The sequence below is a fragment of the Caloenas nicobarica genome, chromosome Z (assembly GCF_036013445.1).
Source record: "Caloenas nicobarica isolate bCalNic1 chromosome Z, bCalNic1.hap1, whole genome shotgun sequence".
Taxonomy (NCBI): domain Eukaryota; kingdom Metazoa; phylum Chordata; class Aves; order Columbiformes; family Columbidae; genus Caloenas; species Caloenas nicobarica.
The window spans coordinates 17724833-17741292 of NC_088284.1; the positions used below are offsets into that span (position 1 = coordinate 17724833).

A 16460-nucleotide genomic window follows, 5' to 3' on the forward strand; every position below is an offset into this window, starting at 1 on the left:
GCCTCGATCAACAGCCATCAGAGCTGAATGGGTGGCAAAGCAGCAGCGGGGAGAGGGGCTGCGGCACCAACAGCCTGTGGATGCTGCAGAGGATGTTAGGCAGAGGAAAGGGTCAATTGTTCTGCACACTCAACAGCAAAATAAGCAATGAGTTAAATTAGATCAAGGAAAATATAGCTACACCAAGAGGAAAAAGCCTATAATTGACGGCAAGCGTGATTAGGCAACAGGCCCCGGTGCCAGAGGAAGCGCTGACTGTCAGCCAACACCACCCCAGTGAGACTTTGTCATCATTGCCTGTGGGAGGACAGAGCCTCACCGTGGGAAGGAGATGTGTGACCCAACGCTGCTCCCTGCCTTTTGGGCCAGGAAGATTAGGCACCTCAGCCGTTCCCCGCTACGGGCTGAACAGTGGGGTGGTAGTTCGGCTGCTCCCAGCTGCCCAAAGAGAGTGCAGACCACTGGGGTATGGTCTCTCAAGCATTTCAATGCTTTTCCTAAAGTTGTTGCAAAAAGGAAGAGAGGGCTATTGCTTGCTTATGGCTTTAACATGAAAGCAATTGATATTTTGGGGTGACAATGATCTACAAAGAATTAACACCAAGCTAAGCTGCAGTGCAAAGCTCTAATGTGCTTTCTTTGGTGGCAATGAAACCTTGCAGAAGACTGAGCTGCTGAGTGGAATACTTTCAGAAGAATAATCACCAACCTCTGGCAATACTGCAGGACATTTGCTCAGTGATCTTTCGGTGTGCTGAGGAGCTAGCCATCCAGGATCTGACAAACTCATCAAGTTTAAACATCTGGCAAATTCTTCTCCTTGCACATACCTTTGCAAATGGGGACTCAATATTCAGTATATATATATATATATATATATACACACACACACATATATATAAAATGTGAAAGCAGATGTTGGAGCAGATGGGATTTCTAGAATAACTACATGATGGAAGAAGTGATCCATGGCTCCAGGTCACTGGTATCTGCCGAGGCCAGCAGGCAGAGGAGGCATGGCTCCAGCAAGGACTGCCAAGGTATTGCCCTCCACGCACAGGACCGCTTGCCTTATTTCCACATCGTTAGCCCTGCTGTTCTGGTAAGAACTTCCCCTTTCAAACCCATCTGATAGAAACAGCTCATTAGCAGCAACCAACTGCAGCCTTGGCTCCTAGCAGCCACACTAAGAACAAAATCCTGAATTTTAGCAGTGAGGTTAGTTTGTTCTCTCACCAGCAAACCAGATCAGTCAAGGATTCACACTGGGCAAGAAAGGCAAGATTGCTGCAAGGATAGGGACTTCAGAGACAGATCTTTGAAGCATGATGAGGACAAAGGAACAAACATTATCCTGCAGCAAAATATATTTAGGGCATCGACACATTGCTGACTGGAGCAGCATGCATTTTATCTTGTCACCTCACATGCAGTCATAACCAGCACAGGATATCACCCAGCAGCTGCGTGGATGCTCATCAGAAAAAGGTCATCAGTGCTAAATGAGCAGGCAAGAATTTGTTAATATGAATGGGGGAGAAAGAGGAAAGAAATTTGAGAAGTGGATTGAAGCAGTCAAAACTGCAGAGACAAAATTTCTGGTTCCCAAGCCATCTGGCTAAGCAGGACCTATATTTTTTTCCTCGTCATGGCAGTTTTGGGTTTCTCTCATTATTCTCACCCACGCAGACCAGAGGTGCTGCCTGCTCTGCTTTTCAGTACTCTCAGAACGTCAGGGTGGAGGAGAAAGGGCTCTCGTGTGCCCACAGCCCCACTGGTGGCCACCCAGCACCGAAGGGTTCTTGAAATCCTCTCTCTGCTGGGACATGGCTTTGGACACTTCCAACACACCAGCCCCAGCTATGGTGCCTGGGTCACTCATGGGTGCTCCTTACCAACATTTCTCACTTAGAAGTGGGGGGAGAGGTTTCTCTCTTCTCTTCTTGGAGCTCTATATACGGCAATTAATGTCGCTTAGCAACAGGACTTCCTTTTAAGATGCTCTTTTGTCATTTCAAAGTCTCTGTGCCAGAAGTTCTTTAAATAGTCTGCACTCACACCGGCTCCCTCAGTTTGGCTCTTTTTCTTTATTTCTGCCCGGTTTCCTCCCATTGCAAGGTTAATATCTCTGGCCAGCCAAAGCAAACCAAACCCAACAAAAATACGACTCCCAGGAATCTGTCCAGCTGCTCCATGCAAGGCTTGGGAAGCTCCTTCCCCAAAGCCGAGCCAAGCTACTTCCAATAGAAACCAGCTGAGGAAAGGGGAAGCTTAGACAGTTTTAAATTCCAATTTTTTGCTTGCTACTCAAGTCGGACTTACAGATAAAACCAGATTTCTCTCTTGACAGTCTAAAATGTAGCATGAAGACTTGTGCAGCCCAGCTTGTCAGATTCTGTGTTGTTCAGATAGAGAAAGAATCGCTTGTTACTAATCATTGAAATCTGCATTTTATCTTGGCTTTGTAGTACTGATACAACACATGGTGTGCTAGAATACTGGGTATTTTGCTTGCTTAGCAGGGAACAGAGGCTGCATTTATGAGATAGAGAAAAGTCCTACAGCTGTTTCAGAGTAACTGCGGGTTCCAGCATGGAGATCCTCAAAATATCTTCTGAATTTTTGAAAGAAATCACAACATACTCAAGGAGGATAACACAACAACAGTAGTAATGCAGAAACAGTATCTACAGGGAGAGTATATGAGACATCTCCCTTAGCAGATGAAACATGGATGTACAAGATGCCGGTAATTAATCAGTTGCTAATTCCTGTCAGAAATTTCCTTCCTGCATAGTGCCTTTGTCCTGAGTACTTCCATTTTGTGTCTGGTAGGATTTCACACAGCTTCACACAGCCCAGCCGTGGCCAGCCCAGCTTCCTGGCCAGCAGCAGAACACAGGATGCAGGCATGGGGGCCAGGAACCCTGGTGTGCCCCTGGGCTCCAGCAAGCTGTCGTCATCAGCTGGAAGTTTGTTCATCCTGACTACTAAAAACATAGCACCGATGCCCCCGCAAAGGCCAGGGGTTCTGGGACCTGGCACAGCAGCAGCACCCTGGCTGAGCACCTTTGCCATCATCCTTTTTGAAAGCTGCTTCAAATAAAATCCACATGAGGACAAGCCATCCATGGAGAGATGGCCAGAGGAATGCTCACTTTATTTGTTTGGGATATTTCTACACACAGTGCTCACATCATATCTCTGGTCACACTCCCTCTCTTTTTCAAGGGGCATCTAGGTCAATACCTCTGCAGGTGGTTTGCTCAAGTCACGGAAATTCTGGACTGAAGCTGTGCTGTGCTTCCGGCATTAACATTCACCACTAATACCAGAGGAGAGAAGCTGGTGGTTGGGTCCTTTGCCAAGGGGTAGTGGCAAAGCAGAGGAAGAGGAACCCCTGAGGAGGGGGATGCTGCAGCCTGGCCCCCAGCTGCTCAAAACACAAACCAACTGGGGAGGGCATTGCACTCTTGTCCCACTTGTGTCCCCACCACGCCAGAGAGCGGGCAAAGGACATTGCTCACATGCACAGGAGCGTGGGGTGGAGAGCACATCTGACTGCTGGCTTCTGCCCTTGTTTAGGGTTTCAGAAAGATCAACTACTGCAGCATGAAGCAGAGGGTTTTCACATAAAATCTGGCAAAGTCTGACATTTTTTATGGCAACTTCTTCTCCCTGCAGGTGATTCATGCTGTTGCTGCTCACTTTTTTTTTTGTCTTTTCCTTGGAGTACAGAGTGAGCCCACAGCATGTCCTGCACTGGCAGCAGGAACCATGCAGGTTTCCCTGCAGGAAAATGTGGGTTTGTGGCAGGACAGGGCAGCTGGTCCTGGTCCTCTCAGTCCCACTGCCCAAATCCCACTGCCTCAGGCAAACTCCAGTCCTGATTCTTAACATCCAGCATTTAAACCAATCATAGGAGTTCCTATCTCTTGTTTGTGGTACCGAAGAAAACAACAATAAAGGAAAATCTTGAAATCCGTACTTCAAGGAGATGACTGAAAATTATCTTAATCTTTTGATCCTGTATAAACAGGAACTTTGGAAGCCCTGCTGTGTTGGGTTGCCAATCTCTTCTTCAGAGCTAGAGAAGACCCAGAGACTGACATGATTAATCTCTTAAATAAGAGAGAATAAATGTCTTACAGGAATTCTGAGGGTGCTAAAGTCTGTTAAATATATATATACAAAACTCATCACACATTTTCTTTTTTAAAACTTCTTAGATAGATTCCCACTTACCCCTATAGTCATTACACATTTTTTTCCAAGGCAACCCTAGCAAAGGTGCAATTTCCTAGGTTTCTCCCACCCACAGCACCCCTCAGGGGCCAGGCTTTTTGGAGGTGCTGTGCTCAATTCTCCACCCGGGACCCTTTCCCAACGCAAGGGCCAGTCCATGCACAGGGCCAGCCAGATGGGTTTGACACCAGACAGGATTTCCCCTTGTCCTGACCAGCCATCCTCCTGCCCAGCAGGAGAGGCTCCTGCAGGACCCAGAATCCCATCTAGAAATGGGACACACCGTTCCGTGTCGGGGTGGGAACTGGCATCCCGTGACTTCAGTATCCGTACCTCTTGGCTGGGCTGAGGAACACAGCAGCACTTCACCGTTGTGGTTCCCTCTAGGACCAACACCATGTCGGTGGTGGTTTTTAAGTGAGGGAAGGACCACCACCCATGGAGACACGCTATGGGTGACCTGCCGCATTTTAGTGAGCCTCGTGAACCATTCCTCCTGTCTAGCTCAGAAATCAGTTTAAAATGGAGAACTTGTGGGCAGATGTACAGCCCTCACCAGGGGACTTTTTGCATGCAGGGCAGTGCGACTTGTTTGTGGGGTGGCCCTATCCTGGAGACGCAGTGAGAGGAACCAATTTATTTGGCCCTCAGCAGTGTTCTGCACGTCACAAACACTCGGTGACAAGCACCACTGCACTAAAGCCAATTATTACCACTGCTGTTCACACACTCTTAAATTTCCCATCACCAGGGTGGGAAGAGTTTCAGCCAAGCACACAGAAAGTAATATTAAGAAGAGAAAAATACTCTCAACAGCTCCGTCTTAGAGATCCTTGTGCTCTGACAACCCCTCTGCACACTGCAATGGAGAAAAGATCCACCCAGCGCTTGGCAACAGCAAACAACATCATTAAAAGCAGAACATATGCAAACAAGGAGTGCTCCCCTTGTAGAATGTGGGAGGTGGATCAGCCGGCAATGTCTCCAGGTGCCCAGGCCTGGCTGCAGAGGAGCTGCAGCCTGGCTGAGCCCATGGCAGGCGCCCGCAACAGAGCCCCTGCCAGCACCAAAACCCCCTCCCGCCATCAACTCTGACCCCTCCCCATTCACTCCTTTATGAGCACAAGGAGCTAAATTGATCGAATAGGTACACATAATGAATAATTTAGACACCTCTAATCATTTGTCATTTTTACCAAGCTCAGTGATTACTTGTGCGTATGGAAGAGATGAGAAACTTCAGTCACCCGATGTATTTTTCATAATGAATTCTTCAGTAGCCGAAATTGAGGTAGGCCTTGGAATTCATTATTTGCATTATAAAGTTTCCTGTTTCCCAGAAAAAAACCCAAAACAACAACAAAAAAACCCCACAAAACTCTGGAGTTATTTATACCCCTTTATGTCACACAAATTCCACAACGTATAGTAATACACTCGCAATGCAGAAAGAGGCAGTTTCAGCTGATAACCCTTCCTGATTTAAAGGATTTTTCTTCCAAACCACCACATTCATCTTAAATTCAAGGTTTCTGATATGGGTGGTTTGAGGAAGTATCCATGTCACCAGGGTTCGTAGCCTGCCAGAGACACGACACAGGTTGCAAGCGCAAGTCCAAGCTGTTGCCAGCCAGGAAACCACAGTGGGGAGGGCAGGGACAATTCAAGCTTTAACCTTTGAGCCTTAGCATGGAAAACAGCAAATAAACAAGGGCCAAACAACAAATTCCTCTGAAATTTTTGCTGCCAGCTGCAGGGGGAGCAGGATTTCCATCAAACACAGAGCTGACTGGGAAGAAGCAGAGCTGTTACTGGGATATGGAGTGAGTAAGCTTTTTAACTTGTCGTTCAGATAAGTTATTTTCTTTTAAATTTTATAGATTAAGGACAAGGGAAAAAAAAAAAAAAAAAAAACAAACAGCTGAATCAGGTCAGCACAGAAGCATTCTAGCAGCAGACATACAGCAGCAGGGCACCGGTGCCATGGCCTCTCTGTGCCCACCAGCCACAACAGCCCACCTGAGAGGCTTAGGCAAGGATGCAAAAGGGAGTCAGCTCTGCGCTGGATTTTAAGCTTTGCTGCTGCCACTTTGCCTGTTCCCCTCTCCTGAGCCACCTGCAGAGATGAACACTGCACAGCTCAGGTAAAATCTGATGTACACTTCAACTCCAGCTGCCAATGCAGTCATGGAGTTCATACACTCTTTCAGAACCAAAGCCACTGATTTTGCGCATGTCCTTGCCAGCAGAGAAGGCCAAATATCTCCATCTTCCACAGTGTCGAGCTTGATGCTCTCCAGATGGCATTCTAATGGCTTGAAGCTCACCGATGAACTTATGGGAGCTGGTTCAGCTCTGCCATTCAGCCCACCTAGCCTCTCTTCAAAGTGCTGGGTCACATTTGCCAAGCCCAGTATGTTTTCCCTAATGGATAGTGAAGAAAGAGTTCCAGTTAAGCCTGCTGAAAACAAAGTTATCAAGCTAATAACTCAGCCATTTAAGAAAGGAAGAAAAAGGCAGGTTGAGCTGACTGGAGCCAGTGCTCAGCACTGTCCCGGGCAGTGAGGACCAGGTGCTCCCACCTGCAGCTGCCGCACACATGCCCATCTCAGAGAGGGTTAGAAATATTGTCCCCCTTCAGAAAACTAATCATTACCCGTAATCTAAATAAAAGAGGAAAATACTTAGTTTTCAGGTCGAATTATTGCTTTTCAGCTTTACTGTTTCTAACAAGAGAAGCATGTTTCAGCATCATGAACCTTTTTGCAGCAATACAGGCCCAGATCTTGTGCCTATATTTCAGTTGGTTTACAAGTTCTTGTGACTTTCACAAGTAATGCACCAAATTTCATTTGACTCAAACTTTCCATTGCATTAAATTCCCTTTTGGTGAGATCCTGCAGTCCCATCTGCTCCTTCTTACTCTACCTCCCGTTTCACGCTGAGCTAACTTCCTTCCCTCTACTTAGTGGAGACATTTCACTCTACACAAGTATAAAGACCAACTTTACTCACTTTCCATTTTTGAAAAAAATGTGTTCTGCCCCCAAAAACTGCCAGTGCAGAGCCATTTGACGATATTTAAAGCAGGGAAGTTCCTCTTTCACTCTGAAACTGCTCTTTTGCTCACAGTGAATTTCTTTTCCTTACAATCGCCTTTCTAGCCGACCCATCCAGTTCGCCTGACCTTTGCTGCTATGTCTCGCTTTCATTAAGGGAAGATAACACAAGATCATCCATTTCAACAACCCGCCTCACTCCGCAATGTCCTGTGATTTATACCTTTTGATTTTCACAACGCTCGCCTGCATTAGCTGCAAAGCATCCAGTGCTGCAGAGATGATGTGCATGGAGGTGAGTGACAGCTGTGGTCCCCCTTGAGGTCCCTCTGGAGGTGCAGGAACCGTGGGTGTAGAGGATCGGTCTCTGGTGAATACTCGCCTACTGATGGACAACTGTTTTCTGTTCCGAAGGGCTTTCTCTCAGTGGGATCCGAAGGCCTTTATTGGAAAGATAAGGCAGTTGTCTTGAGATGTGCTCACGGTCATCAGTCACTGTCCCTGCTCCTCCTCACACCCATGCATCTATGCACCCTCATGCTCTTTCCTGCTGATGCCTGGGACTTTGGTAGCCATCAAACCAGCACTGCACTTCACCTCCCAGAGAGCTCGAAGGACAATAAAGTTTCACAGGGGTGTTTAGCAGGTACCAGAGCTAGACAGGAAATAGATAAAAGGATTTTGTCTCTTATGATCATACTCTCCATACAGGAATTTGCACACAGCGGTGGGATGATGGTATCTCTATTTGCAATTTGAATTTGGTTGATGTGTGATGCCACATGAGAACAGTAAGAAGGTACCAGGGTTTTTCCAGGGGCAGGGGAAAATGCTGACAAATAAGATTTTTTAAAATTATTATTATTTTTAATTTTTTTAAATTTTTTTTTAAGCGAGAGACAGGGAAAAAATAAGGCAAGGATTTTGATTCAGGGAAGAAGCACCATGAAAACCCAACTCTGCACAGCACAGCTGGGACCAATAGCAAGTTCCCTACTGAACTAAATGTACAAATCCCCAGGCACTCTGAGCTGCACAGCAGGATCTCCCATGGGATGGTTGGTCCTCAGCTCCCTGTGAGAGCTGCTCCGTGCCTCAAAGCATACAGAGAGAGCTTGCTTGCTATTTTATTTGAATGGTAAAACATAGACGCTGTTCTCATTTATAGAGACAGCTAAGCATTTTTTATCTGTCTAAACCGCATGTCACAGCAGTCAGCTCCACCGATACTTCTTTGCTTATCAGTATTGAAAACATTGGCTTTTCTAAGGCTGTATTTTGCCATTTCTATAGTTACCAGCACTGTATGATTTTTTGGACCCCGTGCTGTCCCCATTGTGCTCCACACCCACATGGGGCATTTTGTTGTGACAGTCCCATGGCGCTCACCGGCACTCTCTGCTTACAGGATTTGCTCTTATAGGAAAGGGAAAAAGTGTTCGCCAGCTTGTGGCTTGCAGCAAATACTGCTCTTTCCCTTGCAACGAGGTTACCAGGTGCCTCCACTGACCTGCCTGTGTTTCCTAAGCCACGGGCAGGTAGAGACATTGTTTGGTCTCACTCACAGTCCTATGTGGATGGAAAGACCCAAACCTCAAACACCATCCCCCAGGGTCCATGCACGCTCACCTCCATGAAACCCCGGCGAGCCACGTGCTCCTGCCTCACAGGGTGCACACCTGCGCTGTCCTCTGCTCACCATGGACTCCGGGCTCCAGAGCATTTCTCATGGGACATCTCACCACCTGTGCTTGCTGTCTTTGGGCTAACAGATGGCTTTGAATCTCATGTAAACATTCTGACTGGCCAACCGTGCAATATGTGCCTTTACCACCCTGCAAGCGGTACATCCCGGAGTTTCCTGCCAAGATATTGTGGAAGTTGCAGGTCCCATGTGGTCCCAGGGACCCTGTTCCTCCCAGGCTGGCCCTGTGGTCACCCAGGGCTTTCTCTGGGAGCAGGGCTAGGCGAGGAGATGGGTGGCACTGAGCTGGCTGCATCCATGCTGCTCCCCATCATGGCTCAGCAGCTGGGACAAGTGTGATGCTCTTGAGCATCTCCGCTGCCTTGAGCAGCTGCGGTACGCAATTTGAAGGGGTGTTTCCCTGCATGCCATAGTCCTAGGCTCTGGTTGACTTTTGTGCAATCACCAGACATACGCAGGTCAAGTACATTTAATGAACTTCCCTGATATCCACTGAGTAGACTCCTCTACATAATAGATAGATTTATTTTGAGATAAACTGAAAAGCCTTCGTAGAAATTTTAAAGACTCAGCATATCAGCTATGATTTTTGTCTAACCTGAGCTAAACCTTCCCACCATCCACTTGCTGCAGCATGTAACTGCCATTCAGATCCAATTAATTTGGACATGTTCCTTCTAGAAACATTGCCAGACCTGCTCTTTTTTTACATCTTTTCTGCAAGGTTTTCTTAAGACTTCTCTTAGAATAAGCATTGTTACAAGATTCATGAAATTCAGAATTTAAAACTACCTTGTGAGGATTCTTTCTTAGGGATTAATAATTCATCCAGAAAAGTAAACAATCCTCATATGTGCTAGCTTCAATAAGAAAGTACTACAGATGAGACTCACTTCAAATCAGTACAAGAGAGATTCAAGGCATTCATTTTAACACACTCCACAAAACCTCAGGGCTGTGCATTGCAAGCCTGTGCTAAGGCTTCCTAGAGTTCTAGCTGCTATGTTTTTAAATAATTCAAAATTGTTTGCTTTTTTTGAAGTGCCGTAGCTTCCTATTTATATTCACAGTACATACCTCTTGCAGTTTCACTATATACTTTCCACAGATTACAGTAAATAAAAGCTACAGCTGTGAAGGTTTAGGACTGAGGGAGATTCCTGACGAACTACCTGCCACAACCGAAATCCTTGACTTCAGCTTCAACGTGATCCCTTCCCTCCAGAATTCAACCTTCTCTGCACTGAAGTCTCTTCTCTACTTGGACTTAACAAGGTACAGGAAAGTGTCCTCACTTCTGCACATCAGGTTGGTCAAACCCCCCGGGTTCTGGAGCACACTAGAGTAGCACCTCTCTGACTTCACAAGGAAACCACCAGTAGCATTTGCAGACAGCTGTGAAGTATTTTGCTAAGAAGAGATTGATACAATTGGGCAATATCCAGGCTTCTCCTCCGGTGACAATCATTTGCAGCACAGTGGGTGAAATATGCATTTTCCATATATTATTGCTGCTAAGACAGTAGAGACAGCGAGGTCACGAAAGCAATTTTAAAAATCACTTTTCTATAAAGATATTGTTCCCTAACCCTAGACAAAAACGGGTTGGGTCCTTGTAAATGCCCATCTTTTTCTATAGGAAGAGAGATTTTCATTTTATTAAGACAGACACTAGAAATCGCACGTCTCCCTGACTTCTACAAATGCCTCCGCATGCCTATAATTTCAGGGCAGGTTTTTCTTCTCACCAGGACCCTGTATTTCAGTGTGAGTTTACAAATATCAGGCAAGCATCCCTGGAAAAGACAGACACTTTTAGGCTAGTGAAGGCAACGGATTGTGAGTTCTTACAGATATGAAGTGCAGTTTGGGTTATCATGTATACCGGGAGAGTTTTGAGAGACAAGCCACTGACGCTGGTTTCTGTTGCTTTCTCAAGGTGCCAGATCAGCTGGGTGTATGAAGGTGCCTTTCACAGCAACAAGCAGTTAAAGGTAATCGTGCTGACTGGAAACTTGCTCATGTTTCTGTCTGACACAGCATTCACTGGCCTACAGTCCCTGAGGCAGCTTGTCTTGACGCAGACAGGAATAACCAGTATGTCCTTTATTCCAATGACAAATCTGGACAGCTTGGATACCCTCAACTTGGGCAGCAACCACATCTCTTCACTGCAGCTTCCTCCCAACTTTCCCACTCGAAACCTCAAATACCTTGACTTTCAAATGAACAACATAAGAGCGATTGCAGCAGCAGATGTTCGTGTTCTGCAGAAGACCAGCAATATAACTCTCATCTTTAAAGGCAATGACATTACATACATCGAACCTGGAGCTTTCCAGTCTCATTTCTACAGTTTGGACTTCGGGGGCTGTGCTGACATCCCTGAGGTCCTGGCGGGCATACAGAATTCCACAGCCCAGACCCTTTGGCTGGGAACATTTCATGGAGTGGGAAAGGAGGCGCATATAAGCCCGAATGTTTTACAAGGCCTCTGTAATGTCTCTGTCAAGGATCTCTACTTGCAACTACGGCATTTCAAAAACCTAAATGCTGACACATTTCAGTGCTTGACCAAACTCCGAAAGCTGGACCTAACTCAAACCTACATCAGTGCGTTGCCCGCTGGCATCAGTGGCATGAACTCACTGGCAGAGTTAGTTCTCAACGCGAACACCTTTAAGCACCTCTGCAACATCAGCTCTGCCTCCTTCCCCTCCCTCACCCACCTCCACATCAAGGGAAACTCACAGGTCCTGCAGCTGGGCTCTGGCTGCTTGGAGAAACTAGCAAAGCTTCAACATCTCGATTTAAGTAAGAGTCATATTGAAAGCTTCAACTGCTGTAACAAAGCCCTGAGCGGTTTGAGCAGTCTTCGGTACCTGAATCTGAGCCACAACATACAGCTCCACCTCCAAGACATGCTCATTACGGATGGTGCTAACCTGGAGCTGCTGGACCTGGCTTTCACTCCTCTTCATATCAACACCGAACAGGGTCCATTCCGAAATTTACATCTCTTGCAAGTGCTGAATCTTTCCTCCTCTCACATTGACACTAGCATTCAGCACCTCTTTCAAGGCCTGGAAAACCTCATGCTCTTGGACCTTAGTCAAAATAACTTTGAGTCGGGGATCATGCCAAAAGACAAACTGTTCCAACAGCTATCCAATTTAGAGGTGCTAATTTTATCATCCTGTGAACTGACAGCAATAGGCAGCCAAGCATTTCACAGCCTTGAGAAGTTACGGCATGTTGATCTGAGCCACAACAAACTAATTGCATTCAGCACAGATGCTTTTTCAAACCTCAAGAGCATTTATCTCAATTTTGCCCACAACAGGATCCATGTTGTTCCACGTGACCAGCTGGCGTCCCTATCTGGTCACTGCGTAATCAATTTAAGTTACAACCCTCTGGACTGCACCTGCTCCAATATTGGTTTAATCACCTGGTACAAGCAGAATCTGGATAAAATTGAAGATCCTGAAGGAACGAGATGCTCTGAACCCAAATTGCTAGCTGGGGCTCAGCTGGCCACCATCTCGCTCTCCTGTGGGATCAACACAGCAGGAGTCATTGTGGTTGTCCTGGCCATTTTATCTTGTGGTGTCATCTTCATTTGGGGTGCTCGCTATTTCAAGCTAAATTACCAGCAAATATAAGCTTATGATGGAGATATAGAAAAGATGTACAGCAGCTGTATTAAGATGAATGACAACCTACTGGTGTTTTTTGTGACCTGCATTTTCTTAACTTTTTTAATACAGTTTCATTTGTATTGTAACTCAGAAAAATAATAAAAACCATTTATTTGAGAACCGGAAAAATAAACTATGATGTGAGCATTGTACATGAATAAGAGAAATCCTAGTTCAACTCAATATTAGGCCTGGTGACCCAGCTACTACAGCTAATGCACCTGTAAAGGGAAGATCCAACGACCAAAATGAAAACCTTGCTGTCTTTAAGAAACAGAAAAGCAAACCACCACCACCACTCCCTTCCCCCTCACCCAAAAAAAACCTCCAAACCAAACATGACAAAACAAACAAAGACTCACAAAAAAACAACAAACCAACCGAACAAAAAACCTAACACCAAACCAACCAAATCCTCACCTTACCAAGTGCCTTTGAAAAACAATGTTCTTGAAGTGCTGGCAGTAGTGTAGCCTGCTCTGCTAAAAAGCATCAAACTTTCTGTGAAGAAATGGCACAACATCCATAGTCACATAAGAGCTACTCCTGCAGGACTGACAGAAACAACCTGCATCATGTCTCCAATACCTTTAAAATATTTTTGATCCTTAGAAAGTTCCTTGCCATTGACCCTCCGTCTGTCCATCTCTCATGCTGACACCAGCCCTGATCCTGTACTATTTACCAGACTCCATGTGAGACTTTCCCGTGCCAGCCTGAGTGGACTGCTTCCTCCAGCAGCCGCCCAGGAGACAAAACCAGAGCCTGCAAAGGGGACAGTGCAGTGGGGAGCAGCAACCGCATCCCGGGGTGCTCCTGGTGCTGGCAGGGACTTCATGTTGCTTCTGGCCTGTGTCCCTGGTGTGCAGAGTCTCTTCACTCCAATGGGACATGCAACAGCTAGGTGGGAAAAAAGATAGACTTGTTATTATTTATTTTTGCTAAACAATCAAATCCCTTCTTCTGCCATTATATGTGAATAAACCCAGTGGTATGACAGAGTATGTGCATTTGACCGAGGGTCTGATGGGAGCTTGCTGTGCCAACTCGTCTGCCCTGCGTTACCACAGAGTGACTCGGGGCACTAGTGCTTTAATAACCGGCTGACCCTGATGTATAGACACAACCTCCTCGAAGGGTATGACCCTTCTGTCTCCATGGCAGAGCATACACCACGTGGAGTCTCACCCTGCCCAGCAAATCTCCCCGGCGTGCTAAGCCAGGAGCTGTGGCTGCTCACTGAGATGTGGAAGGTGAGCTCTCTCTCACAACTTTCCGTGAAGGACTCCAGACTCAGCTTCAGCTCCTGCCCCAAAGGCATTTCCTTGACATTTTCCTCTGTAACATTCTGACTAGCTAATATTTCAAAGATCTCTGCTGGACTACAAAGTTTTTGCTCATTTCTGAAGACACTGCTGACAAGAATCCTTGCTTGGTTTTCTCAAGTAAGGAATACCTGTCTTATTTGAAAAGCCCCTTTTACTGTCTGTTACCAGACCAGACTAACACAACTTGGATTCTTGCAGCTTTCAGATGCCTTCACATCATGTGTACCACCTGCCTTACCTCACAGCTTCTCCTCCTCCTGCCTTTGCAGCTGAAAGCTGTCAAAGGGCAGGTAGGGAGAGACATTTGATGCTTCTTCTGCAGCTGCACATTAAACACTCCCAGATTTCGGGTACCAGGACATTGTCTCCGCTCACAGCTCTCCCTGTTGCCGATCCACATTCTCTATTTCTGCAGCTGCTGACACGCTGTGCACAGAAGCCCCCTCCTGGCCCCATCGACAGGACTGTGCTCCAGCTGCAGAACACCAAAGCTGCACAGGCTGCCTGCACCAGACCAGCCCTTCCCCAAGGACTGGTCTGAGGCAGGGAAACGTCACCGAGCAAGCCACACTGCCCAAGGCAAGGACTCCCAAACTCGCCCTTGGGAGCTCCTGAAGTCAGCCTAGGGTTCAAGGTGCGCTCTGCCCTCCCTCTGCAAATCCGACTGGTTAAATGGGCAACCTCTGATAATTGCGTTATCCAACAACCCAGCATGAATGCCAGCGTGTGCACCATCCAAAGGAGACCTGCGTCTTCCACCAATTCCCTCTTAAATTTGTGGGTTCTGGAAAGTGATAGACAGTGATGTTAAAAAGGGGTATGACACAGTTTATAGCTTGGAACAGGCACAAAAAAAATTACTGTCAGTATCAGGTAGTAACTGCAAGAGATTCGCAAATATCAGTGACTTGAGAGGAAAATTGCACATTGGGCTGATGCTTTCTGAAGTGCCTTTTTGTTGGGAGAGAACAAAGAATTTAAACATCACCAGTTTCCAAAATGCTACCCAGTGTCATGGCGTAGACACATGTAGAATCAAAGATGGCTGAAAAGGTGAAATGATTAATATGTTCCTGTGCAATACATATTTACACATAAAATATTATAGACAGACTTTCCTGTGGCCCATCCCTTTCCCCCTACACAAGTTGGTTTTGATGACAATATCTTAATCTGTTGGCCTTTTTATTTTCTCTGTGATTTACTTTACAGTATCATCTCTGCTTTATTTCCCTCCAGAACACAATTTATAGGAAATGATGTAAAAAACACTGCTGAACAGCACACACTGTGTGTTTCAGGATACACTAATCCTAAATACAGGCACTGATCATTCTGAAGGAAAATTTATATATGGCTATAATACATGAAAATGTCCAGATTATATGTTAATATTGTATATTATATATCATATAACTTGTTGAAGTACAAAAAATAAGTTTTATGGGATTACAAGCAAGAATATAAATGGAAAGATAAATTCTACAAAGAAAAATAAATCTATTTGCCCAGTCAAGCTCTGATCTGAATGCAGTCCTTCATTTCCAGGCAAGCCTTTTATTTTTTCCAATGCAGCTGGAGAGCCGGTGCACAGAGAGAACAAGGGAAATCACCTGAGGTGAATGGTGCCTAACAGGACTGAGCCTACTACCACCCTGGCTCCTGGGCTACAGATGTCACTTAACTTATGGCACAACGCAAAACTGAGAAACAGTATTTTTTAATCAGTATTTACACAGAGAAGAAACTCAAGTAGATCTTAGCTCACAAATCTCACTTCAAACACTGGTAATAATTTTTATTTCAACTGGACAAAACAAAACTCAGAGCCAAGCTCTTCCTTCCCTAACAGTATCAGTAAGATGCAAGCCCATTTTTGAAAGAGGATTTTACTCTGAACAGGATGGTTGAAGAGGCCATTTTCTGTTAACTTAAAAAAATATATCCTGATGTCGATGATGCATCTTGTAAGAACTTTTTGCCAGTGCACCCATTTTGCGGACTGTCTGCCATTATGCTGGGTTGCGGCAAGTTGGAAAGGCTGGGGGTGACCCACAGCTGCCCCTCACCCATTGGTTTCAAACAGAGAGCAAAGCAGTAGAAGTGATGCTATAACACTACTGCACTTGGGTTTTGTACAGAAGAAAACCACAAAGAAAACAATGCAATAGTAAGACGTGCACAAAAGTAACCATCCCTGCTGGGCAAACAGCTCCTGGCACACGCCAACCAGCTGCGCAGAGCTACTGGCATTGGAACACAAAAAACACATGCATTTTAATAGATGCTGCTTGTCTGGAAGAAGTGGAAAGACGAAAATCAGGGCAGCAATAATCCTGCCCTGTTGCTCCTTGTGCCTGAAGGATTTTTCTTCATCAAAGAGGTCACTGGATACTAAGGTGCACTGGTCCATCTCCCCTGT

General features: G+C 45.9%; 1 protein-coding gene across 1 annotated transcript; it reads left to right on the forward strand.

The window, feature by feature from the left end:
* Window positions 1-7548: 7548 nt before the first annotated feature.
* On the forward strand, window positions 7549-12674 carry CD180 (CD180 molecule). Its single transcript, XM_065657643.1, has 3 exons — window positions 7549-7599; window positions 10118-10284; window positions 10949-12674. The coding sequence occupies exons 1-3, from the start codon at window positions 7585-7587 to the stop codon at window positions 12672-12674; spliced, it is 1908 nt and encodes a 635-aa protein (XP_065513715.1). The 5' UTR covers window positions 7549-7584.
* The last annotated feature ends 3786 nt before the right edge of the window (window positions 12675-16460 follow it).

What these genes read in the sequence shown, in the direction of transcription:
- CD180 (XM_065657643.1), top strand. An exon ending in CTCTACTTGGACTTAACAAG is followed by an intron (nt 10,285 to 10,948) that starts GTACAGGAAAGT and finishes TGCTTTCTCAAG; the next exon opens with GTGCCAGATCAGCTGGGTGT.